Here is a 24090-nt window from a genome sequence, read left to right as displayed (position 1 = left end):
ATGATAGCCAGTGTTTTATTGAAATCAACTATGTGCTGAGTGTTGAACAAATATTTCCTCATTTAATCCTTAAGACAAAGTGGTGACTCAGTTTACGCCACTATCCCCAATTTATAGGCAAAGAAAGTGAAAGGAAGAAGTCCAGGTCACTGCAGAGCGGGCACTGGGAGCTGGGGTGGCCCTGACCCCACAGACAGCTGCTCCGGAGCACTGGGTAGCACGATGCCCCTCTCTGGACACTGAATCCAGCCTTTCTAGTTTCCTCTTGGACAATGCACAGCCCACGGGTGTGGAGGGTGTCACATGAGTGCCTGTCAGCTCCATCAGTATCCAGGGGACACTTGGCCTCCTGCAATAGCCTGGAAGTGGGCAAAAGCTCCAGGTGCCCTGATAAGAAATTCTCAGCAGGAAGTTTTTATGCATCCCTGACTGATTTTGGCATTTTCATTCTTAAATTATTTTCTTTCCTCTTCCTTCTCCTTGACATGAGATTTAAATGAAAGAGCTAACACACGAAGACACAGTTCCTACCCTGCATGGATTTACAGCTCTAAGTCTGTCTCTTCCACTCTGGCCCTCATAATCCACTGTCACAGCCCTCTCATCCATGCACAGGGCTTGGGTCCAACTGCCTGCCTAATGGTCTCATCCAGCCCTTGTGTTCTCTTGAGACAGTCGCTGCCACTATCCGCAACCCACACATGCACATTTGAGGCCAGGCAGTTGCAAACTTCCCCCAAGATTATACATTAGTTGTTCAAGCTTAGGAGTCAGATCCAGGTTGGTCCACACTCCTCACCCAGCAGGACTACCTTGCCAGGGACTGGCGCATCTGGGACCAAGCAAGGTCCACTGTCTCCCATTCAACATAACAAGCTCTACCTAAGAGCTCTGGTAACATGCCGGGACCATGATTCCCATGGGACCTGGGCAAACACACCTACAGGTGAAGGAGAAATGTCCTAGCTTTCCGTATCCCTGTCTCCTGACCAGGCCCCTTCCATGCCCCTGGAGAAGCACTGTGGCAAGACAGGACCACTAAGAGCACAACCCTTCCTATCTGATCTATGGGATTTGAGCCAAACTCGCCACCAACTCCCTGTAAGCCTTGGACCAGTTACTTTATTCATCTGATAATCATTTTCTGCCTCCATGAAATGGAGCTCAGTGTAGTAACTGCTATATCCAAAGCACTTAACCAAGTAGCCATTATTATTTCTTTTTGCAGTGCAAAGAGTTAGACCTAGGCTTAAATCTAGGATCCATTACTCATTTGCTATGCAACTGTGGTTAAGTTCTTTACCTTCTCTGCATCTCAGCCGGCATTTCTGTGAGATGGGAATAACACTCATACTGACTTGTCGGGGTGCATGAGGATTAAATGAGATGTTAACATAGGAGCTTAGCAGCAAGCTCTTAGCAAATGGAAAGCCCATTTTTCAGGGACTTATTGTGTTCTAAAATATGAAAGACAAACAGCCCTTTAGAACATTAGCCTTCCTATTGGTATTTATAGTCCTGCGCAGCTCAAAGTCTTGTACTGTGGGCATAAGATCTGGATGCTCAGAAAATGGAAATGATGGAGAATGTCAGGGCAGACCCATCTGGGAGAGCTCAGAACCGCTCTGGGCTCCATTCTGCACATGGCACATGGAACAACCGACTTGTGCTGCAACAACCCTGTGAGCTACAGACCATGGTGGCCCCCATTTTATGAGTGAGGAACTGAGGCGGAGAGACCAGTGGAATTTACTCAGGATTCACACCAGTGAAGAGCAGACCCAGGACCTGAACCCATACACACTGGCTGCTGCGCCTTGGTGGGGGCTGTTCTCCAGAGTTCTGGGGTCAATGGAATAGCAAAGCAGTATTACAACAGAGCTGCACACACTGGAAGCCTCTGGGGAAGACAGAATATTTACAAGGGTGTCTGGAGACAGGATGATCTTATGTGGACGGGTACTCAGTTATTCATTCAACAGCACTCTGTGGCCAGGAAAGAAGCCGTGGCAAGGGTAGGCGGAGCAGAGGACACTGGCTGGCAGCAGCAAGAAGTGCCAGGCTGCTGGCTCTGGGGTCATCCATGGCTTCCTGAGCATTCCTAGTGCTGGGGACAGAAACCATGCCTCATGCATGCTAGGCGAGCGCTCTGCCAGTGAGCTCCAGCTCCGGCATCACTGCCACTTTATAAAGTTCATGTCTCCAGAAACAGCAGCTCTGAAGTTCATATCTCACACTGCAGGGTTAAAACCTGCTGCCAGGTCCCAGGAGGCCCAATCTCTGGCGCAGGCTTCACCTCTGCACCCTCTTCCCAGCCTGCAGGCTGCTGAGGCAGGTCCTGTCAGACCTCAGTCACCAGGATCTCAGGAAGGCCAGAGAGGAAAGGTGGAGAGAGAGAGAAAGGAAGTGAGGGAGGGATGGAAAGAAGATTAGAGGGAAGAGAAAGTGAGGCAGGGGTAGGAAGAGGGAGAAAAGGAGAGATAGAAAAAGGAAGAGGAAATAAAGGCAGAGAAGAGGTGCGGGGAGGAAGAGAAGGGGTGGAAAAGAGAAAAGGAAGATGGAAGGAAACAGGAAGGAAAAGATAACAGGGAAGGAAAGCGCAGAAAGGCAGAGGGGAAGGAGAAAGGGAAGGGCAGGAGGGAAAGGTAGCTGGAAGAGGCCGGAAGCACGGAGCTCTGGATCCAGCTGTGAGGCCCCTGCGAGCCAGCACAGCTTTTCCAGAACTCCTGCCCTCTGCAGGAGAAGCCTGAGTTTCCACCTCCCCTGCAGCCTGCAGGGTTGCTGTAACTGCCAGGAGCAGCCACCTCTCCCAGCAGCCTTTCCATCAGCGGCAAGACTTGGCTCCCAGTGGGGAGGGGGCAGTGTTTTCTTTGTTGAAATTTACATTTTAAGAACTTTGGCAAGGAAGGGAAAATAACTGGGACAGTGGAGAGGAAGGAGAGCAAGGTACCCCAAATGCAGAACACTGCATCCAAAGGGCATGCTGAAGGCAAGAGAGATGGGTTAGAACCATGCACTGTGGCGGGGGGTCGAGCTCAGCGGTGCAGCGCCTGCTTGACAAACGTCAGGTCCTGAGTTTGATTCTCAGTACCTCTTCCCCCACACACACACAAAAAAAAAAAAAAAAGAAAAGAAAGAAAAGAAAAGAAAAAATGAGATACTGGTCACATTACAGAACACTGGCGACCACAGGACAAGACAGGCACTTGACACTCATGCCTGGTGGGCTCTGTCCTCACACCCCACCCAACAGTCCTTTAGTCAACTATCTGTAAGCACCGCATGGGTGCTGCAGTCCCCAAGTGGAATCCCACAAGTTCTTGCCTCAGGGACTCACAGCGTAAGGGGGAGCCGGTCCAGTAACCCTGGGCACAGACCCAGCCCAGGAGCAAGGGCAGGGATGCGCCTTGTTATGGTTTGTGCCTAGTTGTCCCCTCAAAGCCTCATGCCGTCACTGGGGCAGGCTTCTAGAGTTTGTGATTAATTCATGACCCAGTACTGGGATTATGGGTGGAGTGCGACACCGGCCCGGAGTGGATAGCCTGACTCTAGTATAAGGGAGGGAGGGTTGCTAGCTAGCTGCCACAGCCGCTGCTCCTCCCTTTGCTCTTTATTGTTTTCCGCTGCCATGAATGGTTGCCCTCTGCCATGTGCTGCTCTGCCTTGGAGCCTGCCTGTGGGCTGAAGCCTCCACTAACTATGAATAAATCTTTCCGACCTTGATTTTGGGTGTTGAGTATTTTGTCCGAGCAATGAGAGAAAAGCAACTGAGACACACCTGGGCGCTGTGATGACAGCAAAGGGAGACTTAGCCAGGCTCCAGAGCACTGGCTGAAGGAGAAGGGGTGCCCTGGAAGTGGGGTGAAAAACAAGGGAGCTGGGACGAGATGTGAGCAGCAAGTAGTGGCCAAGAGCTGGTGCTGTGGGGTCGGCAGGCCGAGGTGAGTGCTGTGGACGGGGAGACAGGAAATCCGGCCAAGGGACACCCTATGTGTCTGATAAATGGGACATGGCACTTGCTGGCCGCACAATGTGATGATCTGGGAGCTTTGAAACACACACACACACACACACACACACACGTGTCCTTCAGGATCCACCTGGATTAGTACCAGGACATCCACAGACAGCGAACTCACATGCTCTCAGGTCCCATATGCACGGCCTTCATTCAGATTAAATGAGCTGCAGAGGATCACAACATTTGGTCCAGCAAGTGCTGGCAAATAGCTGCCGCTCTGCACTACAGAGAAAACAGGGCGGGGGTCCTGCCTGTCCAGTACAGACGCAGCCCCTCTTTCAGAACTTTGCCTTCTGTGGTTGGCTGAAGCCATGGGCATGGGACCCACGGACACTGAGACAGAACTCAATGCACATTATATGCTGAGGCCAGGCGCTGGCACTTCAGTAAGATGCTGTGAGGGGGTGCTATGCATAGGTGCTATATAGTTACTTTATATGTATATAGGCCATATATATAGCCTATTAATATATATTTATACGTGTAATATATATGGCCTACTACTTTCATAGACTGCTGGGTTTCGCTGTGACGCTGTCATACTTGGCTCAAACCCACCCTCTTCCTGCGCAGCTGCTCTGTGGGCCCTGGGTGACTCTGACAGACCCTCAGCAGCTGACCATGGCTGGTGTCCTCCACTCTCCGCAGCCCACCTGGCTTCTGCAGGAGGCAGCGGAAGGGCAAAGGTGCAGACAGAAGGAGTGGGGGGCAGGCGTGCTCATCTGCTATGGCTAGCACAGACTGGGCTGTTCAACAGGAATTTATTTATTTATTTATTTTTCTTTTTGGCAGTTCTGGAGGCTGAGCATCCGTGATCATGGTGTCAGTAGGTTTGGTGTCCTCCGAGGCAGCTCTGCAGCCTGCAGGTGGCTGCCTTCTCCTGTGACCTTGGGTGACAACCCTGTTGTCTATGTCCTAACATCTTATTTCACCAGTACTATTGGATTAGGGTCCCACACAGATGGGCTCACATTTACTTAACCACCTCTTGGAACAACAACTCTTCCTCTTCCCTCCTCCCCTTCTCCTCCTGCTCCTCCCCCTCCCCTCCTCCTCCTCATTTTTCTCCCCCTCCTCATTCTCCTCCCCCTTTCTGCCTCCTCCACTCTCCCTTTCTGGCTCTGAGGATGGAAGCCAGGGTCTTGCCTGAGCTAGACAGGTGCTCTTCCACTGAGCAGGAGGACTTCATCTCTAAGTATAATCCCATCAAGAGGCACTGGGGGTTGAGACCTTAACACAAGTCCCATGAGCTCTTAAGAGGTGATGCAGCAGCTCAGTGGAGAGTTGAAGGGTGAAATTAAGGGGCAGCAGCAGGGAGGAGGGAGGAAAAGCTAGCACTCAAAGCTGCTGGGGTTCACTGTGTAGGCTGAGGAGGCCAGTGATGAGTCCCCATTTCTAACAAGTCATGGTAACACCAGCAACCATGGTGCAGGGCATAGAATGTAGTTCCCTTTGCACTATGAATGACAGCAGGCAGGGACATGGAAGAAAGAGCTCAGCCAGTATGTCTACACCTGTAATCCCAGCACTCTAGGAGGCTGAGGCAAGAGGAACACAAATTCAAGCCCAGGTGGGGCAATTTAGTGACTCAGCAAGATCCTGTCTGAAACAAACAAACAAACAAAAAAGTGGAGATGTACCTCAAAGTGACAGCTCTGAGTTCAATCCCTAGTACTAGAAAAACAAAACAAAACACCTTGGCCAAAGACAAAGGTTGGCTGGACATGGTGGCTTGTGTCTGTAATCCCAGCACTCGGGAGGCTGAGGCATGAGGCTTGACACAAGTTCAAGGTCAACCTGAGCAAGGTCAACTCACAGTGAGTTCAGGGGCAACGAGAACTATACAGTGAGACCCTGCCTCCAAACCAAACCAAAACAAAACAAATACACAAACAAAAAACGAAGGTTGCAATGTCACAGGTATTCGAAGGGCAGCGGAAGGCAGGGGATGGGTGAGACCGGAGTGTCCCTCAGAAGACAGAAAGAAAAGAAGGTCAGGACCCGACTTGGAGGAAAAGCAGCTTCCAGGAAGTGGCAGAATGAGTAGAACTCATTTACAGGTTACGCCACCAAAGAAACTAAAACACTACCTTCTCCTATTTCATCTTTCAGTTTCATCCAAAGCAGAGTCCCACTAAATCATAAAGAAGTGACAAGACGCGGGAGTATTAATAAAGAAGATGAATGAAGCGAACAACTGCTAGATGAAAGAGAAAATGAAACAGGAATCAAGGAAGGAGCTGTTGACAGATCCCTGGCGTGTTAATTGGAGGTCTGGCTTTCACAGGCTCCTCCTCATTTGCTGCATGATGCTGGTGAATTGATAGACATCTCGGCGAAAGGACATTTAAATCAACGTATGACACCTGCTAAAATTCTCAAGAAGCCATTAATTACATATTCTTAAGAAAACGAGCCGCAACACACCTCTCCTAAGTGTGTAATTCCTGTCTGCAGTTCTAATCACACGACCTCAGCTGCAAGAGGGATCTTTTCTGCTCATCACCTCTGCTTCTGACCAATTAAACATTTTCTTTCATAATCATAACATTTCATATGCCAGATCTTCAAAAGAAAAGGAGCTTGTTAGCAACATACCATTTCCTGCTGCTAATTTATGCGGAATTAGAATTCTTAAAAGAATAATATATACATACAGGACATGATGAATACAGTCGGGCTTTGTAGAAAGGCAAAAGCAATGTTATTTCGTGGTTTGATTCTGGAAAAACGTTCTTTCAGAGAGATTCCTTTAAAAAAAAAATCTTTATGATTACTAAATCAACTCCTGCCATGTCAAAGTCAGATTCTGCACAGTGACACGTATGCAGCAAATACTCAGCTCGAATAGTGTGCAAGAGACGAGGGTGTAGTTTACGTGGAAGAAAGCCTTGCTCCTGAAAGGAATCAGGGTGTTCACATTGACTGGCTCTTGGTGTTCACAGCTTCACTCCCACTTCATGTCCACTGGCAGCATGGATCTTTGAGTCATTTATTTCATAACCATACAGCAGCTGCTATTGACTTCTTTCTCAAAAATCATCCATTCCCAAATATTGAATTGCAGGGTTATCACAGTACAGGTTTGTGGCACAAACCCAGGAATACAGCTGGGAACCGGCGGTGTGGTTCTCTAAGCATACTAACAGGAAGAGTCTGCCTTGGGCAGGCCTGAGGTGTGGGCCTGCTCGCCAGGAGAGTGGTTCAGGTCACAGACCCAGTCAAGACCAAGGCCTGCCGCACACTTGTGCCCTGTGCAGGGCAGCACATGCCCAGGCACCCATGTGCTTGCACACTGCCATGGCAGAATTGAGATGGCACAGGCAGAGCCGGAAATATTTACTATGCGGCTCCATGTGGAGAAACACTGCCAACTTCCCGAGCAGATTCTCTGCACTCTTCAACCGCACCACCTCACGGGCTGCAATCACGAAGCCAACCACCCCCTTGTCTCCTCTCTCGGGATGCATATTTGCAGCCTTCTGAAGCAGCTTTCTTTCTTTTTTATTTTTATACTACCATCTTTACTTAGATCCTTTCATTCTCTGTCCTCAGAAAAAGCCTGGAAACAAGTCATCAGTCTAATCTAGCATATCACTTTTTGTTCTGCAGACTTAAGCCACTAATCAGTGATCATTCAGCAATCATGCGTTTCGAGGGGCTACAGTGGGTGCCAGCTCTCACTCGGAGACACACGATCTTACGCTGCTGTCACCTGGGTTCGCTGGGCTAGCAAGGCTCATGAGATGGGGACAGATACTTCTCAAGCGCCCAGCACTGAGAGCCTGGTGAGTGCAGAGCTGGCTTCTACATACTGTAGCACCCGCCTGTTCACTGAGTATTGATAGGAGCCCTGGGAGAGCTGACTGTTTGACCTAAGCCCCCCTAACGTCCAGACCCTATTATCTCACATGATCTCGGGACAAACACAGGGCTGCAGGTATATTTCTTTTTTTTTTTTTTCAAAATCACAATCTGTCCAAAGCCAGATGTACCCTTGGCATTACCAGTTCTCCTCCTCACAAAGAGCTCTGCGTGCACAGAAGCCCGTACCTGCAGTCAGCCTGAAAACAGTCAGGAAACGTGAACTGGTGCGTACAGGAAGGCTTTTCTCTTTACTCAGTTATGCTCCTCCTCTGCAAGCCAGTGACTAAGCCAGCTGCAGGTGCAGACTGTAAAAGTGTTGCAGAGACCCTGGGAAACAGGGTTGTATCTGTCTCCAGCATCTCCATCCTACCTGATCTCCCTGCAGTGTGTGCTGGTCCAGGGGGGTCTTCGTGGCAATGCTGCTGTAGTAGGCGTACGACAGCTCCCAGTCCAGGGGGTAGTTGTCAACCCCCTGGTAGTGTTTATACCCAAGGTTCATTGAAGACAGCCTCTCACTGCCCTGGCCTCCGACCAAACTGTACAACATGCCCTGTTGGGAAGAAATTGGCAAGGTGTTCACAACAATGGAGGCTGGGTCATAAAATCCTAACACCGACAGGTCGTGAGGCATATTCCTGTATATAATCCTAGCCATCTCTGAAATGCTAACCGGCTTATATTTAAAATAAAACTCTAGAAAAGAAGCCAGCCCTAATTTCAAATAGCTTATAAATTCCAACATATCTGTCCTTCTTATATAGCTTATAAAACTATATATACATTAAAATCCCCTGACCCATGCCTTTTCTTAGAAACGGGGACCTTCCTGATCTCTCTCAGTACTTCTGTGTATCAGCCAACTGTCTAAAGACCCTGGTGCTCTTTAGCTATGTCATGGATGAACACACCGTCTGAATTGGGGGGGTCTGTGTCCTGTCTCAGACTATCAGAGCGCTGGCCTGGAAGATCCTTGGAGACTAGCTGAACCAACCATCCTATTTCATACTTGAGGAAACAGATGCCAGGAAGGTGAGGCCATTTGTCCATGGTCATCCAACCATTTTGCGGCAGAAACAGGGCTAGACAGAAGTCTCTGTACTACGATGCCTTAGTGAGGGCTGTTCAGAAATTGAGGAAAACATGCCATGACTCAGGAGCGTCTACAAAGCAGAAACATCACACATGAACCACTGGTAAGGAGCATGGTACCATCTGGGTAGGTCTCAACAGCTCCACAAAGCAGAGATCTGAAAGCTAAAAGTGATCAGAGACCACTTGGGAGTAGTTCTTGTGAGTTAATTTATGTGTCAACAAAACAAAGCCAACACAAGCATTCCTCAGTATGCCTGGAAGGGGCTTCCCGATGAGATTATCACTGAAACTGTTGGACCAAGCGAGACAGATGTCCCCTCCCAACGTGCTAGGCACCACCCCAGCCCTTATGATCCTAAACAGAACCAATGGAAGAGAAATTTGTCCCTTTGCTCCTTGTTGGCCTGCCCAAGTAGGTTATTGGTGTTTTCCTGCCCTTGGATTAAAATTCATACCATCAGCTCCCCTGGTGCTCTGGCCTCCAGGCCTGGTCTAGAAATACACCCCTGGCCTCCCACTTACAGACAGATGATAAATCAGGGCACTTCTCAGTCCCTGTAACCACATGAGCCAATTCTTCATAATAAAGCTCTTCCTAGATGTATAATCCCATTGTTCTGTTCCTCTGGAGAACCCTGGCTCATCCATTTAGGGAAATGCGACTCTAAATATTAAGCAAGTTGCATAATCCATTTGGATTCAAACCCAAAAAGGAAACTGTCTGGTGTGGTGTTTATTTTGATGGCAGAAGGCTGGATGTGACAATACTTTGCTTAGAGGTCCAAATGGCTTCTCTTAGTGAAAAGTAATATGAGATAATGGTCTCCTAGTCAGCGTGGTCATGCCAGCCAGGGAAAAGGCCCCTGATCTCCAAGCACTGAGATTGTGGGAAACCCTGCCCAAACTGTCCTGCAGATGGTGTCACAATTATATCCCAAGACTGTGGGCAGAAATGGATGAAAAATATGCTAAAAATTGGGTATTTCATATTTATACAGCCCCAAGATATTTATATCAGTGTAACGATGCTGAAAGGACCCCAAGGAGGGGCAACATGTCCCTTCTAGCAGGGGCACAATTTGCATGGCTGACTGATACTTCCAGAGCCCACGTCATACTCCACCTGCAGCGGATCCCGAGGTATGTTTAATCCAGTTTCATAGAAGACTGCGAGGTAGTAGGATGCTTTATGGTAGCCACAGCAGCTGGAATCCATCAGAAAGGGGACGACAGAGCTAATTTGGTGAAGACCATCAACTCGGGAGAGTCTCTTTACAGCCTTCTCAAATATCTTCCCACCGATTTCTAATACAAATTCATTTTGGCTCCTTGACACTGTAAATAACACAATTCATAGCACACAAAATTAATCACCATGAGATCGACGTGGCTTTAGAAAGAAGAGGGGAAAGCCAATTAAATCACCTGAGTTACTGATATAGTTGGTCTTGCAGTACCTTGAAATATACCACCTTCCAGGGAGGTAAACTAAACCCTTTGGGGATGCCATGTGTCACTCTGTGAATAGCTTTTGTTTTCACTAAGTGACAGTCTGGTATCCTGGGAAAAGAAGATGTGCCTCACATAGCTGAGAGTCCTCAAGAGAATAATTTATTTGGTGTAATTCACCACCCAATCAGGACCACTGGAACTTCCAGAGAGACTTTTACTCTATAAGACTGAAAAAGGATGTGTTTTATGCCAGAAATAGTTCTTAAGTGCTGCTCTAAAGAGTTGGACATGGGGCTAGGGAAAGGGCTCAGTAGAATAAGCGCTTCCCTGGCAAGTGCAAGGGTCTGAGTTCAATCCCCGGTTCCACAAAAAGAAAAAAAAAAAAGAGTTGGGCAAACTAATCTTATTTTAAGATGTTTCCTCATTGTCTTTTGCTTTTAGTTTTCCTCATGGGTCTCAAAATATATTTTTCTTTTTTTTTAAAAAAGAGTCTACTTTATCCAGGGTTTACTACGTGCCAAACACAGAGTTCAGCGACTTATGTCAAGAACGTCATTTGATCTGAACGGCCTTATGAGGTCAGTGCTGTTGTCACTCAATTCGTTTTTCATAGAAAGGAACTGAGACCTGAAGAAGCAAAATAAATTGTGGAAATGTTGTAAAGGCTGGCAAGGGCTGGGCCAGCCTCAGAAGCTCGCTATGCAGGCCACCAAAGCCAGAGCTCCCATTCAAGCTACTGCGTTTCCACGTAGAGGCGGACTTGTCACCCAGCTGCCTTAAGCCACATGATGCTTCCTTTGACATAATTCTGCCATACCTCTCTAAGCTCATCAACACCTAAATCCAGGCTGAGGAGATAGCTCAGCGGTCTAAGCATCTGCCTGGCAAGCGCAAGCACCCGGGTTCGATCCCCTGTACTGAATGCCATGCTGGCCACTGAAAACCAGGTATGGTGGCTCATGCCTGTTATTCCAACACTGGGGAGGCTGAGATAGGAGGATCACTACAAGTTGGAGCTACATAGCAAGACCCTGTACCAAATAAACAAACAAAAGATTAAAACAAAATTCAAAAAAAATCTAAGTCCAAATGATCCAGCTCAATGGACCTATAATGTAACTATTAGAGTCTTCTAAAGTCTACACTCATTACTCATCTCTCTCTTACTAATTTAGCCAACAAATGTTTCGTCTTTACAACATGCAAGGCCCTATCCCAGGTGCCACGTTATAACAGATCCTACAGGATAGAACAGATGTTATTTACATGTAACTGAGGACTTAAGTTGTATGTAAATAATGTCAACTTGAATGTCAAGGTAAATGTCAGTTTAAGACTGGAATTTCACCTGCCTAAAAACTGTGACAGCCAACATTTTCATTTTCTTCCTTCTCCCCAAAATAAAAATGTTATTAAAAAACAAACTTTCAGGAAGGAGTCGGAGACTTGCTGCATGCACCACCCACCAAGGAATAAGCCAAGAAGAGCAGCCCGTACGGGAAGGCTGAAATTAGGTTTATCTAAGAATGAATCCTTTGCAGAGATTCCTGCTGCAAACAAAAGTCAAGATCAGAAAGACGCAGGGATGAGATTGTGAAAGCTGAGAATGTGTGTATGAGCCGGAGCTGGTCCCTTGGGAAGCCAGGTGCACGGGCTGTCCCTGGGCGAGCGGGCAGCACACTGCACTGTGTGGCCTTGAGTCAGGCGCTCCTCCCCTGCCAGCTGCTTCTGCTTTGGTTCCTTTGATCCCAAGCACCCAGCATAGTTGAGAATGAAAAAATTGCCTTACTGAACAAACGGAGCAGTTCTTTTTCCCCCTCTATTTTTGTTTCAGCTCCCTTAAGAATTCGCTGTTTGTTGTAGGAGAAATCAAACAATGCAGATTTGTGTAGAATACAAAGAGAAATGCCCATCTCCCCCAATCTCAGGTAACAGGGAAGCTGGAAATTGATGAAGGCGTGGTGTACAAGCTTTCAGACTCTTCCTTTGCATATACAAGAATTTACATACACATCTATTTACATATATGCATAAACATTTTCTTTCCAAAAGTGGTGCATCCTGCTATTACAGATTCTAACCTTTAACTTTCTTTTTAAAATTATCTATTATGAACAACTTCTGGCAGCCATCAGAAGCCATCATTCCCCTTTCTAATGCTTCAACAGAAAGTTGCTCCTTGTTTTCCATGGATTATTGCTTTCAGATCCCTTCCAGATACCCAAATTCATTGAAAGCCCAAATCTCATATATAAATAGGCATTGTACTCATATATAAACTGTGCACATCCAGGCTGGTGAGATAGCTCAGTGGACTAAGCAAATGCTTAGGCAAGTGCAGGGACTGAGGGGGTTGATCCCTCGTGCCACATGCTGCACCAACCCCACCCCAGGCTCGCTGAGCCAGTCACCAAGACCAGGCATAGCACATGCCTATAAGCCCAGTGCTCGGGAGGCTGAGACAGGAGGATCATTATGAGTCTGAGGCTCTGCACCAAATACATTAAAAAAAAAACCTGTGCACATCCACCCATGTATTTAAGTCACCATATAATTATTATAACTAATGCAATGTAAATGCTATGTAACTAGATGTTACACTTTAACTTTAGAGACTAAAGACAGAAAAAGGGTCTGTACATATTCACTCTAGATGCAATTTTTATTTTCTGTTGGTTTGTACAGCTTGAACCCAGGGCACTGTGCATGCCAGGCAAGGGCTCTACCACTGAACTACGCCCCATTCCCTTCCCCAGGTATTTCTGATCTGTACTAGGTTGAAGCCGCAGACACGGAATCCTCGAATGCAGAGCCACTAGAAGTCTGGGGACCTCCTTGTGGGGTTTCTTTGCCAGGTTGAGAGTGTTCCATCCCACTCAACCATCAGCCACAGCGAGAACCCTCACTGCTGGCCTCAGCAAGCACAGCAGCACCAGATGGGGCTGCGGCATAACTTGTGCATAGTTTTCACTTATATCTTTACTTTTAAATATGTGCTCACTTCAGGTACCTCTCTGTGTGTACCCCCAGCATCTTGTTAACGATTCATCCATGCCTCAACTGCTCTGCCAAATGCCTACATAAGACGATGACTCTTGCTCGTGTACACATGGGCTTGAGCTTTGTAGCCACAGAGGAGAAAGAGACTGCAAATCAAATGAAGGTCCAAGGGTAACACTTGCCCTGCTGATCCCCGGCACAAAACTCCAGAAATTATTAGCACAAGAGCCCGGGAAGCTGGGACCGCAACCAAACCAGAACCCTTCGCCAACCTTGAACCCTTAGCACTGAAAACTGCAGATTGAAACGTGGGCAGGAGCTAAGGGCTTCTTTATTTCTTGTATGAGTTAAAAGACTGATCTCCTCGAAGTATTATGAATCAGAGCTGTCTCTGCAAAAATCTCAACTACTTTCTGCTCTAGTGAATTTAATGAAAAATAACAAGTTTTAAGGTGAAATTGCTTATTTTTCTTGTTTGTTAACGTCTGAATTCCAACAGTTGCCTAAAATCAAAGCCATGATATCTTTAGTGATATTGCAAAACCAGCAATTTTAAAGTCAGTTTAATGAAACTTAATTTCACCCATCTGGTTTAGCACATGCATTTTTTTTCAATTGATCTGTAACTAAAAACATTCCTTGTTTATGGAAATTAATGGAGTAATGAACAAACAAACAAAAGAGAAGATCCATTTCCCATTTTCTTTCTTTCTATACCAGGAGCTAAAGAACTAAAGTCACAACCAGCTTTAATTAACCTCTGCTATTTTCCAAGCAGTACAGCATTGTTTATTTTGCTTTTTTCCCCTTTTCTGCAACAATGCCACAAGGCCAGCGTTTGTGTGCTCATAGTTAGAAGGGGTGAGAGGAACCGTGGGTGGAGGGAGTGCTTCACCAAAGGCCCAGGAGCTGGGACCAGGGTCTGCTTGGGAATTCAGAAGGAGAAAGGCACCTCGCTGCTTGTGAGGGACAGGCACATCAACAGCGAAGTCATTTTTAGTTTTCTGTTTGCGAATGGCATAACACATCCAAAGTAGAAGTTTGAAAGAGGGGGAGAAAAGGAAGAGAAGAAAATGACACTTAACCATTGAAAGGAATGCTCTTCACCAAGTTTACTGGTTTGAAAAACAAAGCACAGTCCTCATTTGCATTCCGCTCCTGGAAGCCCTGGGGATTTCCAAAGCTTAAGGAGCTGGCTTATAGCTCTCTCAAAAGAAAATTATTTGCACTTTTTGGTACTGTGTACATTTCCTGGCTTTATATATGTCATTTCTACCCCTTCTCTTCCTTCCTTCCCTCCCTCCCTCCTTTCCTCTTTACTTCCTTCTGTCTCTATCATCTGTCTCTCTGTCTCTTTGTGTCTGTCTGTCTGTCTGTCTGTCTGTCTGTCTGTCTCTCTCTCTCTCTCTCTCTCTCTCTCTTCCACCCCCCCAAGACTGTTATTTTCTGGATGGGAAAATCATAGTCCATTCTCTGTTTTCCTCTTCATGCTTCTGTGAGTTTTTAAAAAAGCTTAACGTATGCTTTGACAAAATAATAATAACAATGATCGTTCTTCAACAAACAGCAACGAGAGAGCAGTCTTAAAAGAAAACGGCATCGGGGTGTTATTCTGTAACATAACTGTACTTCTACGATGTCCTTGCTCTGCATCTTAGGGCTTCCAAATAGACACGGCAGTTATGGGCAAAAATAAAATGGAAGACAAAGCCGAGTTCTGCTAGTGCAGCCGGCAGGCCCTGGCCGCACGCCTCTTCCCTTACACGCTGTGCCCCAGGCGGCAGCCCTGCAGGGGGAGTCGGCCTCCTCCAAGCTGGCCTCCTCGCAGAGAACCATCTGCTGGCAGATCCTGGGCCTCCTGTGGCCACAGGCACCAGCTCCATGGGCTCAGAGGTGCCCCATGCAGGAGGAGGGAGAGACAAGAGGGAAGCGTGCCAGCCCGGGCCGGTGCCTGTGCTGAGGGGTAGAGTCCATCTGGCTTGTGCACCTCCCCTTCCAGAGCTCCATGTCCCCTGCTCAGAATCCTGGAGCCCTTGTGTTTTTCTTCCCTGCTCCCTGCTGTCCCCAGCCTCTGGTCCCCAGCCTGCTCCACCGCTGCTGTTCCTGCAGCCTCACTCCAGCCCATTCCTGCCATGGCCACTGCACTCCCCTGAAAGCCAGAACCCCATTCAAAAGGCTTTTGAGTTCAAACAGTTCCTTTTTGACAAGGAAAGTGTGACAGAAAAGCAAAAGAAAGAAATAGCCTGTACAATGCTTAAATAATGAAAAATGTGTGCGCTGAAACACTACTGTACTAGCATGAGAAAAAAACCAAATGCTAATAGAGCCATTTCTATGCCTAGAGTCCTTTTCCTAGAGAATGGGAGGCTCCGGGGAAACATCCCACACACTGGCCCAGTCGGATCCCCCACCTGGAGCCCTGTCCCTGGCTCTCCTGCTGGGTGAAACCCCAGAGCCTGCACAGGGACCCAGCAGCAAGGAGAATTCCCGGCCACGCAAGTCGATCAGGATGCAGAGTGCTGACTGTGGGATGCCAGGGGCAGGGAGGGTCTGGGGACGCGTCTGTCAGCAACGCAGCTGGCACCGAGGAGTGCTGCCATCTTTAATTCAAAGGCTCGCCGACTCTGAGAAGTAAGGGACACGGCTCTCTGTACATCAGAGTAAGAGGGTGGCGCAGGGAGGGCTGCACTCTGTGCCGGGTTAGCATCAACTGTCAACACTTAACGAGCCTCCCTTTCCACCCAAAAGGCTTGGCATGAGCTGTGCCCAGGCTGCTCAGTGCGGTTGCCCCAGGGCCTAGCACAGTGCTGGGGGTCCCCAAAACCTGGATGTCAGATTGCATTTGCATGTACCTTCTTTCCACCTTGCCACTTCCATCTCAACCACCAGATTACAGGTCATAGGAAAGCAAGACCCAAGAACGCTGTATTGCTGGGATTGGCTTGTAAGTGGGTGTGCACAGACCGGTGGAGGGCTAGCACACGAGCTGCTGCTTGACCTGGGAAACAGCTATGTTTACAGAGTCAGAACACCACTCTTATGGGTGGGCACAGGCCCAGAGGAGTGGGAGAAAGGAAAAAATGCACAAGAATGGAGAACAAGCCCCGCATGTCGTAAGAGTCTGGGTAGGGGCCATGGCTTGGCCAGTGCAGACCCTGAACCTGTGTCCCCTGGAAGTAACATCCGTCATTCCTCCAGTGGTTCACTGGTGCAAAAAGGTGGTTTGAGTAGAGCTTGTACGGTGAGGTCCTGATTCACTTGGAGAGCATTCAGTTGCTCTATAAATAATCACTAAGGTGAGGGCCACCAAGACAGCATAACAACTCCTCTTGTTTCTGAAGACTCTATGTGTTTGTATGGAAGCATCTGGATAAACGGAACTTCAAGAGGTAGGAAGATGTCACTGGAAAGGGGACTCCTACGAAAGGGCAAGAGGGCATGGGAGAAGGAGCCAAGGATGTATGACACAAGAGAGGGCACAAGAGGTGTGTCTGGGTCAGGACATGCAAGCTGCTTGCCTGGCTAGGGGCAGAGGAGTGAGGTAGAGGCCATGTGGTCTTTAGAGTCTGTGAGCAGAGCCACAGTGTGGGGCCACACAGATGCAGGACTGACTCCCCAAGCACTGGATGGCGCATGCCCAGCACTCTTGCAGGTACTATGGGAGCTTGGGGACAGGCTAGACACTTCTGCTTACAGCCCATGAGCGACCGAGACAAACAGGGATCCCACAGGGCCGAGGAAGGCAGACCTGTCTGCATGGAGTCTTTCTGTCCAGGAAGCTCTTTCCTAGACACTGTGCCCCTCGCTAAGAGCCATGCATCCTTAGTCCGTAGGAGAACAGACTCTCCCCAGTATAGAAAGTACTGCACAAAAATAAACTACTCCTCATGCCTATGGAGATGGCTACTATTAAAAAACCCAGGAAATAAATGTTAATGAGAATGTAGAGAAGTGGGAACCCTGGTGCACTGTTGGTGGGAAGAAAAAGTAGTCAGCTGCTATGGAAACAGAATAGAGGTTCCTGCAAACAATTAAACCCAGAACTGCCATATGACCCAGCAATCCCACTTCTGGGTGTGTGTCCAACAGACCCGAGAGCACGAATCTTTGCAGATCTTTGCTCCGTTCACAGCAGCATTATTCACAAAAGTCAAGGTGCCTGCGTGCCTACGAATGGGTTACCAGATAAACAAAATAAGCAGTGAATCATCATGCAGGTTACATGGGAAGGAGATTCTGATACACACCATCCCATGGATGAAGACACCCCTCTACGCGAAACTAGCCAGCCACAAGAAGACAAAACCTGAGGCCCCCACATGATGAGGCCTCTGAGGTAATCAAATCCCCAGAACAGCATGGCAGATTTGGGGACTGGGAAAGTGGGGGAAATTGGGACTTTTGAAATGAGAGTAAAATTCCAGTTTTTCAAGATGCTGTGAGTACTGGAGGCTGCATGGCGACATTTGACTCAACTTGACACTACTGAACTACACAGTTAAAATGGGTATGATGGGAAATTTTACCTCATGTGTATTTTGCCACAGTGAAAAATTAAACAACATAAAGTGACAAAGAAGACAGATGTAAAGGTGTGGTGACTAACTTCTGCCCTAGGTATCGTCATTCTGGGAACAAAAATTACAACGAGAATGTGGCAGCCCTGTGTGCACCTTCCATTTGGTAATGAACCTAAAGCTCCCGTCGCTCCTCAGAAGAAAGTGTGTGACTGGCTTGGGCCACAGCGGGCAACCTGGCAAATCTCACTGTGGTTTGCAGGCCATCTTCTCCTATCATTGTGGCTGTCATAAAATCCAGGAAAAATTATCCCGTGAATTAATTCTCCAGGGGAACTAAGGGGGTGGATGTGCCTCTTCCCGCTTCGCCTGAATGGCTCTTATTCAAAACAGCGTCTGCTCATTCTTTGTTCTGTCCTGGCTCATGGGGTGGTGGGGTCCTCAGTCAATACCCATTCACTGAGTGAAGAAATGCACGAAGGCCACGTGGATGACTGAAGAACACACTACTGAGTTAAAGACCTCGTCTCTACTGACCTGTTCGGAGCCCACAGTCAAGAGCCTCAAGCGGTGAGCATCTCACACCTGAGTCTGTTCTCATCACTTATCTCAGACAGGAAAGATGCAGCTGGATGAGGAGGAGCATGGTTGTGTGTTTTGCGTTACTGTAGCAACGCCCTCAAGGCCCACAATCCAGGGCTTCAAGACCACAGTGCTGGTGTCAGCCTGTAGGGAGCACAGTCACCAAAGAGAAGCCGCATCCTCAGACCTGACCAGGAGAGTGAGCGGACGAGGGGCTGACTCTAACAACAACTCGCTCTCTGCAGAGTTCAGGATCTCACAGCAACCTGAATCGTTTCCTCGCACCAGCCCCCACTTCCTCAAGCCTCCTTCACCCCCCACCTCCCCACACTATCTACCCACTGCCTAACACATGAAACTTCGAGAGACAAAATCACACCCCGACTGTCACAGAAGGGTGTTCCACTAAGCTCTGTTAACCGACAGGACAGGACAGGACAGGTCAGGACAGCAGCAGAAAACCCAATTCAGGCCCAATTCCTGCAAACTAGAGTTGTTCAGAGTGTGTAACTATTCAGGATAAGTGAGACCCTAGGAGTAGCGCGACCTCAGAAGGACAGCTATTCAGACTGAGTCAGACCACTCTCAGCACTCGTTTTGACAGACCAGAGCGAAGACATGTTAAAAACATAAACATATCTTTTAACCTCAATTTACAAAGTCGATTTTTCTGCACATTTATCGTCCTTGTTAGAAAGCTGGGTACAATATACGTCACCAAGTCCTCTCCTCGGTTAGCCAGAAAATGCTGTCATGGCCTCAAGCAAGGGCACGATGCCAGGCAGGGAGAGGAATTGGAAGGGGTGTGTGCCCTCTCTCTGCAGGGGCTCCCTGGTCGCACCAATGTAACCAAGAACAGGCAGATCCGGGTCTGGGGGTTGGTCCTGGAGATCGACCCCCCCTCACTCACTCCTTTCCCCGTTAAAGCAGAGGCAAGCAGGTGGCTGTGTGCTCTGGGCGCTGGCAGGGGAGACCCTCAGGGCAAGCTCTTTCCTGTGTTCCAGTTTGCTCCGGAAGCACCCAGCTAGCAGGTCTGGTACAAACGGTGGATCCTAAGTCAGCTCAGCTGGCTTCAGGATCACCAGCACCTCCGCCCCCATGGGAGGCTCCATGCCTAACCAGGGCTGCCGGGACTCACACACACCGAACGGCTCTGCGGCACTGAGGTCCTGGAAGTCTTCCGTCTGGAGCGCTAGTGATTTAGTTTTTAATTAGATTCTATCACCAGAACTCTGTGGAGAATAAAGTCGTCCTAAATTCTTATAAGCAAAACTTTGAGCTGCAAAAATAACATGAAAACATGCTTATTGAGAGTATTTTCTTAAAAAAGAATGGATCGTGAAAATGATTCACTCCTGCTCCCAACCAGTGAGACTATATTTAAATATGATCGGATCTCAGAAACTCTGGAGGTGGGTGTGGTCGGCGCCGCTTAGCATAGACGTCTCAGCTCTTAGTTCATGTCTCCCTCTCCTGGGCATCTGTCTGGGAGGCAGTTCTGCCCTGAATTACCTCAGATCACCTCTGACCTGTAATCAGAGCAATGCCATGGACAGCAGATCTCCAGCAGCGCTCCTGGGGATCAGGTGGATTTGGTGGTGTCGGGACTCTGCAGGGTATGGTAAGGGGAGGGGCACCTCACATTCAGCGGGGAGAGCCCAGGAAGGCAGCTAAGTGTCCCCCTGTGCTCAGGGGAGCCCAACCAGGAATCCCCTGGCTGCTCGAGATGGGCGCCCCAGGGGCTGGGCTGTGCTCACAGCAACTCTCTCGCTCCAACACCAGGAGCAGGTGTTTGCCCATTCTGGAGATGGCTAAACCCATGGTCAGAGAAATGAAGTCATGTTCCCAAGAGCACACATAGAGTGCAAAGTAATCTTGGAACCTGGCCACCCAACTCAAGAGGTCACACTATCACAGGATATAGTGGACATGGGCTCCTGGCCCCCACAGGACCCATACACATCCTGGCCATCACAGGTCATTCGGGACCACCCTCTCCCGCTGCTTTAGCTCTGTCTCTGTCACTGGCCCACTCCAACCAAATCACTTCTTCTGGGCATCATGGAACACACTCCCACTGAGGATCTGCTGTCCTCTAGCGTACCTCTCCTGCCCCCCATGCCAGCCACCAGATGACACCTCTGCCTCTACCATAACCCCTCAAAGGCCCCAGCCTCCTCTGAGGCACAGTCAAGAGTCTGAGTCACTGGCTCTTCCAGCCTCTCTAACTCTTCTGTACCACACAGCACCCTGTCACCCTTTCACCTCTCCACCTCCACTGAACCGTCCAGCTACCCAAAACACTATGGAACCTTCTAGAATCAGCCCCAACATTGCCTCCTCCAGGCAGAACTGACCATGCCTTCCCTTGTGCCTCCACTTCCAAATCTTGTATTAAAATGCGCAACAACTTGTCTCTGCTTTCAAGCCTGTCCCTCAAGGGCAAGGGACCCTGTGTCAACTCTCCTATCTCTGGAGTCCAGCCAAGGAACTGAGTGGTGGCTCAGCAAGTTCTGAGAAAGTAAGAGACAGAGTATCTCCTGTGGCTTGTATTCTCCACAGCAGGGGGCATGACTTGCTGCAAAGAAAATCAGTCTGTGCCACTGGGCACTGCCTCTCCTAGGAAGCCGGCTTCCACATCACCTGGACTCCAAGAGCTGGATCGGTGCCCAGGAACACGGCAGGTGGCCCCGGCCCGAGGACGGTTAGCCTGCGTGCGCCTCACCCTCCACGACCCCCCCTCCTCTCTTCTGGCCTCCCGTGCTCTTCCTAATGGGAATGGTTTCCAGATCCCCGTGGCTAGGCCATGCATACTTAATTCGCTAAGCAAACCCAAACTGCAGTGAGCCCAAAGAAACTGGCAGAATTTGTGAAGGATACACAAATTCCTGAGATGATGCTTCACGTGAATGTGAAACCAGGAGTCTCAGCATGGGGCTGTAGAGCAGTGGAGGCCCTGAGTTCCATCCCAACATGTGAAAAAAATATATATAAAGCAGGAGTCTAACTTTAAATGCGTAAGGGCCCAGACAGGTCAGATCCTCAAAGGTAGGAGGCAGGAGGTGAAAAACTGTAAGAAGGGCTGTGGATGGAGAGAACATGCCTGGGCCCACACCTCACCCCCAGACTCCCCGCCAGTAGGAACAGAGGACCTGGCCTTTGGAGTTTTCAAAAGATTTTCAAGGTAATTAAATTCTTTTTAAAAACACAACAAGGCATTATGCAAACCAACTGCCTCTCAGGTATAAGCTCCACTGAGCACTGTCCATTCATGGCCTTGGCTTTAGACAAAGAATCGCTTGAGCAATTCCTAAATTTAAGTTTTTGCATTTAGCATTGGAAATGTGCACAGATACACTGCGTGCTGTGGACATACAAGGGCAGAATTTAAATCTGAAATTAAGCTAGAACACTGGAGTTAAAAATAACACTGAGGCCTAAATTGCCACAGAAGATGAGTGAGCAAGAGAGAAGCAGGGACCCTTCGGGCAGCAGCCACTGCCGTGCAGAGGGCCTGTTACCTGTCAGCAAGTCCATCTCCAGCAAGACCTGATGCAAGCTGGGGTGCTTCTCTCTTAGCCCCTTCTCCCAGGGGAAGGCTCTGCACGTTGAGGGGCTCCCATACTTGCGCCTGAGGTCCAGGTAGGAGTTGCTGAGGTCACCTACACAGAAGCACAAGACAATGCACCCTTAGAAGAGGCAAAGCCCTTCTTCCCCCAAAGAACCAGTGAGGACAGCTCAGACTCAACACCACTGGAGCTTGGCCGGGTCCTTCAGGAATCTGAAATTGGCCCCACTGCCTTAGCCTTGATGTCATCATTCAGAACCAAGTCCAGGGCCACGGGCCAAAGTCCTGCACGACTGTTGACGAATTCCCAGGAAGTGAGCAGCAGGCCTCTGCTGGTCCCTGACAGGCTGAGATCTAGGTCACTTGGTTGGCATGTGAGTGGAACCAGCAAGGAGAGGGAGGTGAGGACATCAAAGACATCAGAAAGATCCCTGAGGCCACCAAGCAGATGGGCAAGGCAAGGCTGGCCTTCCGACGTCGGGTGTTGCTCCTGATATTATGTAAGTCTCCACGCTTGGTTTCCCTCCTGCTCGAGATGTTACTATTCTTCCCTATCTTCCCCTACTGACACCATCACATTTTCTAGATGACTCCATGGTGAGAGCAGGAGCAGAGGGGCAGGAAGCCTACCCTCAAAAGAAACTGCAATGCTGCTGTCCTTTGCATTTACCTGTCACCTCCGCTGGTTACTGTGTGAGCCAAGTGGGACAGGACTGCGACACATCCATTTGCTACAGCTTGAAACAGGCAGCCTTGCTCTGGAGATAGGGAGCTATACAGGCAGGGCTAGAATACTCAGTTTACTCTGGCTGGTGGCAAAGGCCCCACTGGAATTTCTCTTCCAGAAGGAACATATGCAACTGGCTCTAGTGCCGCCATACCAAACAAGAAGATCTGGATCGCTGTGAAGGGTATCAGTGCCAACTCCAAGCCAGAACACAGGGAGATGAGACGGGACTGTGTTTTGTAACTTAGCGACAGCAGGGATGAGTAAAACAAGGTCTAAGCACAGATGAGCCTGCCCCAAAGCGGGCATCTGGGAGCCTCTCTTGCTGTGCAGGCCTTTCAGGAGTCAATTTCAAGGATTTACAAAACAAAACTGAGCCCCAAACAACAAAGTAACTGCTCAACAATTCTGAAAGCTAATATTCAGCTATTAATGGCCTAAGACAAGTGGGCACCAGCAGGGAAACAGTCCTACTGATTCATTTATCTTCTGATTCATTTTTATTTTCACAGATTGGCCTTGTGGATAGGAATGACATCACACAAGACTCAAAATACTCTGTCACTCATATTTTAAAGCCTGATTAGGTACGGTGAGACTCACAAGTCATGTTTCAGTTCTTCTTGACAGTTGGTGGTGGGATTCAGGGGAGATCAGGTGGGCAGTAAGCTTTCATTTGCATCTGCCTGTGAAGGCCTCAGCATCATACTTGTCCCCATCAGCCTCAAAGCCAAGTCACACATGGTCCCCTTTGGTATGAGAGCTCCAAATGGTGCCCAAGCATCCGGTTACTTACATGCCTCCTGCCTCTTGCCGCTGAGCTGCACCGAAGATGCATACACGGGTATTATTTCTTGAACCTCGGCACACCGCTCATAATATAACTCGATTTGTTCAGCAAGTCGCTTGTCAAGGAAGGGATTAAGGATCTACAAGAAGGCAAGAAAATCAAATAAAGAACAACTGTCATCAAAGACCCACTGATCGATCTCTCATGTCTGGGTTGATTTCCTTCTCCCATGAATCACCAGGTGGCTTGTTTGTTGCCCTTGGATTTGTGAGCCAGGGTTGTTGTTATCAATTCAGGGACACCCACCCCTACTTTCTTTCTGAAGCATCCTTTTCTCTGCAGTGCTTCTAAAACGGCAGGATTTCCCAGAGACCAGACAGCCCGCCACCTTCTCTGTTCCCCCTGCTGTAGCTGTTTCTAGAAAATCAAGTTGATCTCCACCTCCAGTTCTCACCCACGTGCCAACTCTGCCTG

At 48.6% G+C, this 24090-nt stretch overlaps 1 protein-coding gene across 1 annotated transcript in view; it reads right to left on the bottom strand.

The window, feature by feature from the left end:
• Nucleotides 1-24090, bottom strand: part of Sel1l3 (SEL1L family member 3) — a 106404-nt gene that overhangs the window by 38593 nt on the left and 43721 nt on the right. Inside the window, exons 8-11 of the mRNA XM_012516619.2 lie at nucleotides 23623-23755; nucleotides 22053-22193; nucleotides 10104-10315; nucleotides 8259-8438 (exon numbers count right to left, since the gene is read on the bottom strand). Of these exons, the coding sequence (XP_012372073.1) occupies nucleotides 8259-8438; nucleotides 10104-10315; nucleotides 22053-22193; nucleotides 23623-23755 (666 nt within the window). The remainder of the gene's footprint in view (nucleotides 1-8258; nucleotides 8439-10103; nucleotides 10316-22052; nucleotides 22194-23622; nucleotides 23756-24090) is intronic.

This window comes from Octodon degus, unplaced genomic scaffold (genome assembly GCF_000260255.1).
Source record: "Octodon degus isolate 3935 unplaced genomic scaffold, OctDeg1.0 scaffold00006, whole genome shotgun sequence".
Taxonomy (NCBI): Eukaryota; Metazoa; Chordata; class Mammalia; order Rodentia; family Octodontidae; genus Octodon; species Octodon degus.
Note: the sequence above shows the minus strand (reverse complement) of the source record. Positions and strands in the feature narration are given on the sequence as shown.